This window comes from Bombina bombina, chromosome 9, assembly GCF_027579735.1.
Source record: "Bombina bombina isolate aBomBom1 chromosome 9, aBomBom1.pri, whole genome shotgun sequence".
In the NCBI taxonomy this organism is placed as follows: Eukaryota; Metazoa; Chordata; class Amphibia; order Anura; family Bombinatoridae; genus Bombina; species Bombina bombina.
The window spans coordinates 103,075,408-103,087,410 of NC_069507.1; the positions used below are offsets into that span (position 1 = coordinate 103,075,408).

At 35.5% G+C, this 12,003-nt stretch overlaps 1 protein-coding gene across 1 annotated transcript in view; it reads right to left on the reverse strand.

The window, feature by feature from the left end:
• Positions 1 to 12,003, reverse strand: part of SLC43A1 (solute carrier family 43 member 1) — a 142,121-nt gene that overhangs the window by 113,470 nt on the left and 16,648 nt on the right. Inside the window, exons 4-5 of the mRNA XM_053692284.1 lie at positions 5,254 to 5,309; positions 1,476 to 1,552 (exon numbers count right to left, since the gene is read on the reverse strand). Of these exons, the coding sequence (XP_053548259.1) occupies positions 1,476 to 1,552; positions 5,254 to 5,309 (133 nt within the window). The remainder of the gene's footprint in view (positions 1 to 1,475; positions 1,553 to 5,253; positions 5,310 to 12,003) is intronic.

Genomic DNA, 12,003 nt, shown 5'->3' on the forward strand with positions numbered 1-12,003 from the left:
TTAAGTTAAGAAGCAGCAGTTGTAAGACTGCTTCTCCTTAACTTGTCCGCCACCTTTTAGGTGGCGGACTGCAAGCATCTCGATCCAATCGGGATGATTGACACCCCTGCTAGCGGCCGATTGACTGCAAATGTGCAGGGCGCAGCATTGCATAAGCATTTCACAAGCATACGCTGTCCGCATTTAGCAATGCCGGGCGGACATGATTCACTACAGCGAATCCTGTCCGCCCTTCATTTGATAAATTGAACCCTTGGACTCATTTAAGGTTAATTCACGGAGAGATGGGAGCGAGGTGATATAAAAACATTCAAGTATATTAAGCTGAGGAGGACAGCATTTTTCACAAAACATATCCACAGAACCAATGAACTCAAATGTGCCAGAGGTTTGATTTAAGGTCTAATCACTGACCCCTTACTCACATCCAGGTCACCTACTGACAGCTGGAAACCCTATCTGGCCCCTGCATAATTTTTAGTAAATGTTTGCATGATACTTTTATTAATAAAACAAAAGGCTTCTTTTAATCTAAATTTAAATTTTGACAAAAGATTTCAGCTTTCTGCATGTTTGTGGTACTAATTTCAGAGTGTACAAAGTATCTGAATGGTGGACACAACTGGCATCAGCTAAGAAAATGCCCAATGTTTCTGCACCAGTTGGCTTATGTGTATCTTCTAAGGTCACTATTGGGTTGTTGGAGTATAGTTTGTCAGATGTTCTGTGCTGGACAATAAATACGACCCATCGATCTTAAACTTCCAATGTCTGTGCCAGTGTCTTAATTTACTGTTAAGGTTTTGTTGATATTCTCAGGGCTGATAGGGTATTTATAATCCCTTAAAGTGATGGTAAACTTTCTACTTTTTATAATCAGGTCTTGAATGTTAGTTATATTTTAGATGGACTTTAATTGATCACTTCTAATGAAGATGCGCTATAACTTACTTTTTTAATATAGAACTTTAATTCTTATACCCCTCACTCCCGCCGCCCACCTCAAAAGTAATTTTTTGTGAATTAAACGTTTGAACTGTTCTCCAATCAGTGCTCTATCCATATGGTACATTTAATGTAGATTATTATTATTATATTATTAGTATTATTGTTGATTGGAGAACAGTTCAAACAGTTAGCTCACAATTGTTTTTTTTACTTTTGACGTGGGCGGCGAGAATGTGCGGTATTAAAATGGCACAGCTAGATTAACAAGTAAGTTATAACGCATCTTCATTAGAAGTGGTCAATTAAGGTCCATCTAAAATATCACTAACAGTCAGGATCGGATTATAAAAAGTGGAAAGTTTACCATCACATTAAGCAACAGTGAAAAATAATTTTGCTGGCCTACAGAATTCTGGTAAAGTCACACATACAAATTTGTTACATTTTGTATTTCACATAGAATTGGAAATAAAATCCCAAAATACATAAAATATATTCTGGGTGGCAAAGAATATTATGTTACTTACTGTCAGAGATGTGAAGGTCAGACAGATCCCTCCAAACCCGTTAAGAGAAAGAGCTAGAAATATCACTGGAGCCAAAACTGCAAAAGGTAAAATTAAAATGATGTAGAAAATGTACTATATTTGTATAAAACAGTAGGCAAAAATAATTTAGTGCAGAAGAGGTCCTCTAGCATAAAAGATCAGACAGGAAAGTAAAGTTGCTACTATAATACTCTGAGAATATTGTTTATAGTAACATGCGATTCCTTTTAGTTGACCAGTTTATTAATAGATTTCAATCTTTCATGCACCTTTTTTTCAAGAAGAAAAATTCTGAAAAGACTTGAAAGTTTATGTAAAGTTTATGGTCTGTGATTACAATATTCCAATAAACTGTATCACACTTTAAAGGGACATTATACACTAGATTTTTCTTTGCATACATGTTTTGTAGATGATCCATTTATATAGCTCATCTGGGAGTGTTTTTGTAAAAATTTATAATTTTGCTTCTTTTTAAATAACGTGCTGATTTTCAGACTCCTGACCAAGCCCCAATGTTTTAGACGTATACTGATGTATACAGATTTCAGATAGCTTCTGTTGTATAATAGGTCTTTTCATATGCACAGGGGAGTTTCTGCTATCAGTCCCTTTCAGTGGGTGTCCCAGGCATCAACAGTGCTAAATTGGGAGCTTCTAAGTAATTTTTAAAAGGGTTTATACTGGATTTTTATATCAGTATCTGTGCATATTATTCTTTATAGTAGTGTCTATTACATGCAGTTAAATGAAAATTGGTGTATACTGCCCTTTAAATATAACTGCAGCATCTATTCCGATGCACTAGGTGACTAGGACAAAGCTTTTTTTGTTGTTTTTTCAAATTTGAGATCAACCCAGTCCATTAGAAAACCATTTGAAAAGCCAGTGATCATGTGTTTTTAAATTGTTTTTGGAATGAGTTATGTTTGCATTAGATTAGACAGTGATATTATTCCTTTCTGAGAAACATATTGCATTATCTTTGCTTTTATTCTATTACACAGCCTTAACCTCTTAAAAATCTTTCTCTTCTTTTTTTGTGGCTGTTTGTACGGCTTTTTAATACTAAAGGTATATAAAAGTGCAAAAAGACAATTCTATTATGTGCTATTTGCAAGCCATAGTGGAATAGTTAAATACTATAACTATGTAGTATTGTGCATGTTTTCGGGATATAATGTTTGCCAAACTCCAGAAGGAAATCATTCATTCCAATCATCAAATAGAAAATCATTATCTGCTTAGTTAAAAACCATAGAGATATGTGTGTATGTCTTTTTAATGGATTCGAACAGGAGCCTTATTGGTATAGTGTTTGTTGTATAATGGATTACGTTTTTTTTTTTTATTAGTACTTATCATTATTTAATGATTGAGCCCGTAGCATTTGTATCTGTTTCATGACCTGGCTCCCTAATTTCCATTCAATATGGCGGGAGTAATGTCAGTGTGTTTTGAGCATGCCTAAAACCAATGTTATAGGTTTTGGCTGGTGGTTTATCAAGTCTTTTTATCTGTGAAATTTCATAAGTGAAAAATGTGTAGATAATTATTGAAAATGTGGATTGTGATTAGAACAAACAGGACTGGCAGCTTTTAAGCAAATTAACATTTTTGGCTAAACCATTAATGAAAACGTGGTGCTGATGAAAAAAGAAAATGGCTGACTGTGTCAACATTAAACAAATTTAGTAACAGGCAGTAACATGAAAATAGTTATCAAACAATAGATTGTGATAAACACTTATGTGTTTAAATCTTGCAAATTTAAAATAAGTTTAGAAGCAGCAATCCACCGCTGGGAGCTAGCTGTACACATCTGGTGAGCCAATAACAAGAAGCATATGTGGGTAGCCAACAATTAATAGCTTGGTCTCAGTAGTGCATTGCTGATTTGGAGATGACTTTAACAATGTGCGAGAGTGCCCTAATATAATTTTGTTTTGTATTTTCATGTACACATTGTACACATAGGTTTTCATGATCATTAAAGTGATGGCGCTGCGGAATCTGTTGGTGCTCTACAAATAACCGATAATAATAATAATAATAATGGTAAACTTTCCACTTTTTATAGATTCAGAAGGGAAACAATATTTTAGATGGAGTTTTATTAATCAGTTGTAATGAGGATGCACTGTAACTTACTTTTTAATGAATCCGTGCCATTCTAATACCCCCCCGCTCTGGCCGCCCACTTCAAAAGTTTTTTGTTTTTTTGAGCTAACGGTTTGAACTGTTCTCCAATCGGCGCTCTAGCTACGACTCAAAAGCCGTACAGGTAGAGCGCCAATTTGAGTTCAAACCTTTAGCTCACAAAAAAAATTACTTTTGAAGTGGGCGGCCGGAGCTGATGAATCCATCCAAAAATATTGTTTAAATTCTGGATCTGATTATACAAAGGGGAAAGTTTACCATCACTTTAAAGGGAGAGTACAGTCATAATTATACATTAATCATTTAGGTAGAACATACAATTTTAAACAACTTTCCAGTTTACTTTTATTATTGAATTTGCTTCCTTCTCTTGTTATCCTTTGCTGAAAGGTTTATCTAGGAAAGCTCAGGAGCAGCAAATGACCTAGGTTCTAGCTGTTGATTGGTGGCTGCATATATATACAGATTGGCATTGGCTCACCCAAGTGTTCAGTTAGAAACCAGTAGTGCATTGCTGCTTCTTCAACAAACGATAACAAGAGAATAAAGCAAATTTGATTAAGAAATAAACTGAAAAGTTGTTTAAAATTGTATGTTCTACCTAAATCATGAAAGCAAAAAATTGTGTTTTATGTCCCTTTAAGATAAAATCACATATTTAAACTATTAAGTTGCGCACAACTAAACACCAGCATCAGGATGTTCATTTCTGATCGCCATGAAGTGTTTGGATGTTTGAACAAAAAATGCTAATAATACAATTAATTCAAATTACATGAATTTGATAATTGAACATGTTATACTATTAAAAAAAATGTGCATCCAACCCTATTAAAGGGACATGACACTCTAAAATGGGTTTCTCTGATCTATATTAGACAATTTCCAAAATGTAATAGAGTGATTTTTTATTTTTTAAATTATGTTTCTTGTGCTCTGCGATTGTTGTCCCTATCAGTGAGTGATCAGTACAGCCCCTCTTTAACATATATAATTTTTTGGATTACCATGCCCCTTTCGGCAGTCATTGTAAACAATAATTATATTAATTTGTTGTAATGTTTAACTTTTGCTCTGGCCAAACCCCCAGGAGAAAAATCACCTTAGGTGTATGGTTTTATGTGTTTAACCAGATTATTTGCTAGTCATATCGATAATTTGAGAGTTTATTTTTGTTCTCATTCAAATGGTAGTTAATAATAAAACAAGCTTTATACCTTCGGGGTCCATTTATCATTGTGCGGACGGACATGATCCGCTATAGTGAACCATGTCCGCCGCACATCGATAAATGATTATCATTGCACCAGCAGTTCTTGTGAACTGAGGGTGCAACGCCGCCCCCTGCAAATTCGCAGCCAATCAGCCTGGGGGTGTCAATCAACCCGATTGTATTCGATCGGGTTGATTTTCGGCGATGTCTGTCCGCCGCCTCAGAGCTGCTTCATAACGTGTGTTTCTGGCAAGCCTAAATAGACCCCCTTGCGTTTGCATGAAAATTCTGATAGACTGTAATGAGGCTCAATGGTTCTGCGCAAATCTCAGTAAATGAAATGAAACAAATGCTAAGCAAAATATTCCTAGTTATTTTACATACCTGAGGGGTCATATCCGGACAGAGCCATCAGCGCACAAGACAACGCAAAGCAGAAGCTGAGAAACATGAGAGGTATGTTACTGTCTATCTGATGCTGAAGATACAATATTAATTCTATATGGGAAACAATACCAATACATGCACAATACCTCACAACATTTATTTATTTTTCTGCCTGGAACCATGAGCGCTGGTGGCAGAACTATGGTGGCAAACAATGGTCTGGAGCATGGTCAGGCAGTCCAGTTAATGATTTATAGGTGAGTTTACCTGGTGTCTAGTTTCACTTTGTGAAACTGGTCTTAAACCAGCACTATCCAGCAAAAGTGCCAGTGTCAGTGCCAGTGTTCATTATCGCACTAGATGTCAAGCCTAATAACTTTATTGCCATTGCTAATTTCCATTCTGAATTTCATAGCAGAAAGTAACCTACCAGCACAAACTACATTGCCATATTCCAATGTGTCATGCCCTTGTTTTAAATACTGCCACTGGTGACATCTTTGCAGAATATTTTTCTAATCTATTTCTCAGTTTTTCAAAACCCCAAATCATATGACACAGCTATTATATTATATGATAAAATATACATCAACATATGTTCCACTGTCCAACCTTTGATGACCAGTAGATATAGGAAAATGCCATTAATAAAATACATAACAGAAAGATTGTCATATTGTTTATAGACAGGTATTTTACTGCAAGCAATGTGATATAAACATCATAGTCATGCTCCCAGCCTTCACTAACATTGCTTAATAAACAGTCTGCTAAAATTTGACCTTGATGATGGTCTCTGAGGGTTTGAATTCATACTGGAGGAAAACTACAACATTTAAAGGGATATGAAATCCATTTTTTTCTTTTATAATTCAGTTAGAGCATACAATTTTAAACAACGTTCCAATTTACTTCTAATATCAAATTTGTTGGGTTCTCTTGGTTTCCTTTGTATAAAAGCATACCTAGGTAGGCTCAGGAGCTGGCAGCAAGCTGCTAATTAGTGGCTGCAAATATATGCCTATTGTGATTGGCTTACCAATGTGTTTAGCTAGCCACCAGTAGTGCATTCCTGCACATTCAACAAAGGATACCAAGAGAACAAAATTGATAATAGAAGTGCTCTATCTGAATCATAAATTCAGTTTCATGTAACCTAAATAAACAGGCTACTGAAATTCGACCATGTTGATGGTCTTTGAGGTTTTGTAATTATATCGGAGGTAAACACTACAATACAATATTTAATCTCTGTCTTATTTTTAATAATTTATTAATTCTTCATTCCTAGTGTGATCAGGAGAAGATAAACACCAAATAATGTGGCATAAAATATTAAAGTATGATAACAGCTCTGATAAGCAGTTTCTTTATACAAATTATTGCTATTACCACAAATACTCAGTACACACAGTAAGGCCTGCCCTTTAAACAGAGCGAGAGGGGCGCCCGCCTAGGACCCCACAGTTTGGGGGGCTCACAATGTCAGGGGTGAGGGTATGAGAAGGTGCAATGTACATCCTATATTTATTTATGAAGATGTGTTTAATGTAATCAGGATGAGTAATATATAGTGTTATTCTTTATATAGGTAACACTCAATATTGGGACAGGGAGGGCCGTACAGGGGACAGGGTATACAGGGGTAGAGGAATAAGGGTACTGGGCTGAGGGGCCCCACAAATTTATTTTTGCCCAGGGCCCGCAAACACCAGTGCTAGTACCCAGTACAAAAACGTATGCATACAGTGACTTGTGACACAATCTAACTTACACATGTAGTGACTTGTGAAGGGCATAATGATCAAAAATTTGCCTGCATGGGAAGAAATCATTTAAAATCTTATGTTTTCTATTATAATATTGTACTTTGTGTGTCTCCTTCAAATCACGAACCCTGCACAGTGAGATAAACAGTTCACAATTCTAAAATTCTTTGACAGGCCATGCATTACTGACGAGACTTCTTAGATAATCTCGGCCCACCAGGGAGCTTGAGAGAATCAGGTCCATAGTCTATTTTAACACACGGTTACATTCACATAATGGGCCAGATTACAAGTGGAACATTATTTAACGCTCCCACTTGAGCGTTAACTGCGTTAGAAGTAAGCTTTTTGAATGAGTCCAGTTTCATTCGCATTACAAGTTGAAAGTAAACTGTTTTTGCTTGTACGCTAACCCAACAAGCCAAATTTACAATATTGCGCGAGTGATAACCTATATTCCCCTATAAATATCAATGGAGCAAAAAAAAGTGGAAAAAAAAGCCTAACACGCACGCAAACACGATTGCATATTCTCAAGGGCGCTAACCCAATATGAAAATATGAATATTTCACATTCCAATTTTCTACACATAGAAAAATATGTTCTATTCATTCATAAATACATATTTCGATATATATATCTGATTGTATTTGCACAAATATTTATCTATACCTATATATCTATATGATTATATATAGGTATAGATATATACATATGAGTTAAAGTTGAGGGTCGCATGGATTCCACTCAATATCAGCAGATACTTGAGAATAATGTTGAGAAATCAGTCACAAAGTTGAAGTTACGTCTGGGCTGGATATTTCAACAAGACAACAACTCAAAACCCTGCTCAAAATCTACTCTGGCATTTATGCAGAGGAACAAGTACAGTGTTCTGGAATGGTCATCCCAGTTCCCAGACCTGAATATCATTGAAAATCTGTGGGGTTATTTGAAGCAGGCTTTCCATGCTGGACAACCATTAAACCTAACTGAACTGGAGATGTTTTGCAAGGAGGAATAGTCCAAAATACCTTCATCCAGACACTCAGTACAGGCTATAGGAAGTGTCTAGAGGCTGTTATTTCTACTAAAGGAGGCTCTACTAAATATTGATGCAATATTTCTGTTGGGGTGCCCAAATTTATGCACCTGTCTAATTTTGTTTTGATGCATTTTGCACATTTTCTGTTAATGCAATAAACCTCATTTCACTACTGAAATATTACCATGTCCTGCAGTTATTTGATAGATCAAAATGAAATTGCTGATCCAAACACCCAATTATTTATAAATAAAAATCATGGAAATTGTCAGGGGTGCCTAAACTTTTGCATACGATTATATATATATATATATATATATATATATATATATATATATATATATATATATATATATATATATATATATATATATATGTGTGTGTGTGTGTGCCTATGTACGTATGTGTATATATGTCTGTAAATACATATATATACACATATAAATATAGATGTACACAGTCACACACACACACATATACAGGTATATATATCCATCCAACAACAAGAGCTGTATATATAAAAAAGAATGGCTTGTATATATATATATATATATATATATACACACACACACACATATATATATATATATATATATATATATATATATATATATATATATATACAGTACATACAGTGGCATCACTGGGTTTGGTGTCACACTCAGACACACTTAAAAACACACTCAGATGCACACACAAACACTCGGAAACACACTCAGACACACACACAAAACCACTATGACACACACACAAAAACACTCTTACAGACACAAAAATACTCAGACACACACACAAACACACTCAGACACACACAAAAACACTCAGACACACACACACACAAAAACACTCAGACACACACACACACACAAAAACACTCAGACACACACACAAAAACTCAGACACACACACAAAAACACTCAGACACACACACATACAAAATATGTAAACTGCAATGCATTAATTATAAAGCTCATGCTTTAGAGCTGCTCCCTGGCTCAGCAGAGCATCAAATGAAAGATAAACAGAGCACTCTAAAAATAAATCACTAAAGAAAAGGTTTAGGTGCGCAAACTATGAAAATTCTGCTCTCTGACTCTGTTCCAAGTCTGTCAGTGCACAGCCCCGGGCCGCGTGCCTACCGCTTCTTATGGCCAATGACCTCTGCACTCTGCCCACCCCCAGACCCCTGCCCGCCCTCCCCTCCTACCTCTTCAGTATGCACTTAGTGCACCGTAACCGTAACGGTCGGGTGGGCATCATACGTGGCTCATTCACTTTAGAGACAGTGTAAGACAGTCATGCGGTTAGGTGCCAGCTAGGGATGGGCGAATGTGTAAATTTCCGAATTCGAATGTTAGAACGAATATTATTACTGAAAATCGAATTATAAAACCGAATGTTGAAAAGAACAAATATTCTTAAAAATTCTATAATCTAATGCTATTTACAGTTTTCGAATGTCACTTTCGAATTTGAATGTTTATAATTATATTGAATATCCACATTCGAAATTTTGAATTTAACATTCTATTTAACAAATACTATTCAGAAGTTCAATAGTTCATGTGGTAGGGAGGGAATCTAGTAAATTGATACATAATAGATACAAATATATAATTTCAAATGTTTTTTATATAGAATATTGCATAATTCGAATATTACAAACATATAAATTCAAATTTTTTGAATTCGAATATTGCATAATTTGAATATTACATTTAAAGAAAGCATTAGAAATACTATTACAAATATAAATTCAATTTTTTTTAAACTAATATTTTCAAATGTAATCGTAAAATTCGAAACCGAACATTCAAAAATCGAATGTTAGAGTGTAATGTAAACATTCGAAATTCGATTTGAACGAACGAATGTGTTAAAATTTGTTTCATTTTTCGAATGTTGCGAAACATTCGCCCATCCCTAGTGCCAGCCCAGGCATCCCCCTCACGATTTCCTGTTTAGAGAGACAGCACAGCAGTGAGTGACTCCATTGCTCCACACGGATAAGCAGGCAGGTTTAGGCTAGCAGCGCAACTTTCGCAAGCCCCACGGCACGCCCACAACATTCATAGTGAAATTGGGCAGGGGAGGAGCAAAGTACAATCAAGCAAAAGCAGCCGGGAAAACTATTTGTGGAAATTGCAGCGCTGGCTCAAGGGGCAAAAAAATTAAATGTCTACAACTTCCCCAGTCTCATTAATGTTCACAAATGCTGGCCCCTCTAATAAAATGCATCTCTACATTGTATTTCTTTGAATTTCAATAAAATTTAATTTATTTTTTTTTATTTATTTTTTCTGGTGGTGTCACCCCCTGGAGGGTGTCACCCGGTGCGGCCCGCACCCCCCGCACCCCTAGTGACGCCACTGAGTACATACATACATATTTAGACATGTATATGTATGTATCTCAACATTAAAGCCCTCTGCCTGCCTTTTTTTTCTAACACCTGAAACCTCATATCTTTGAGCACTTATAACTTTTTTGTGCAATTTTTAAAAAAAAAAATTTTTATTGGATGGAGTTATTATAAGTTTAACTGTACTTTGTAATGTATTTTTGATGAATTTTGTAACAGTTTTTTGTTTTGCAAAACATATAACCAGAGCTCTGAGGTCGCGCTAACCCAACACGTGTTAGCTTCAATTGCACTCAAGCAATCGTGTTTACTTTCAACTTGCAATACAAATGAAAAACCCACGCACGCAAACTTCCGTGATAAACCCTTTTTCACTCACCCGTAACTGTTAGCAATCCACTCGTAATCTAGCCCTATATATACAGGCACGCACACAAACACTGTCTGATTATTTGTACAACATGTGAAAACACTGCTATTTAACTCAACCATTTTCCATACATCTCAATATCAACATAATAGGTACAGTCAGATGCATTTTTCTCATACTGATGTATGTCAAAACCTGCCTACTTTGACAAAACTTTTGTATATATACTAGTGTGCATTAAAAATTCTGTACATATATTAATTCTAAGTATGTATGTATTAACTCCTTCGTGACCAGACCACTTTTCAATTTTCTGACCGTTTGGGACCAGGGCTATATTTACATTTCTGCGGTTTTTGTGTTTAGCTATAATTTTCCTCTTACTCATTTACTGTACCCACACATATTATATACCGTTTTTCTCACCATTAAATGGATTTTCTAAAAATATCATTATTTTCATCATATCTTATAATTTACTATAACATTTTTTTTATAAAATATGATGAAAATGGAAAAAAAAAACACTTTTTCTAACTTTGACCCCCCAAACTGTTACACATCTACAACCACCCATGCTAAATAGTTTCTATATTTTGTCCTGAGTTTAGAAATACCCAATGTTTACATGTTCTTTGCTTTTTTTTAAAGTTATAGGACAATAAATACAAGTAGCACTTTGCTAATTCCAATCCATTTTCCCCCCCCAAAATTAGCTATAGTTACATTGGCATGTATATATTTTTTTTTAGTAGACAACCCAAAGTATTGATCATTGTTTTTTGGTAATTAGAAGGCCGCTAAATGCCGCTGCACACCACATGTGCATTATGCCCAGCAGTGAAGGGGTTAATTAGGGAGCTTATAGGGTTAATTTTAGCTTTAGTGAAGTGTAGTAGACAACCAAAAGTATTGTTCTAGGCCGATTTTGGTATATTTCATGCCGCCATTTCACCGCCAAATGCGATCAAATAAAAAAAAACGTTCACTTTTTCACAAACTTTAGGTTTCTCACTGCAATTATTTACAAACAGCTTGTGCAATTATGGCACAAATGGTTGTATATGCTTCTCTTGGATCCCCTTTGTTCAGAAATAGCAGACATATATGGCTTTGGCATTGTTTTTTGGTAATTAGAAGGCCGCTAAATGCCGCTGCGCACCACACGTGTATTATGCCCAGCAGTGAAGGGGTTAATTA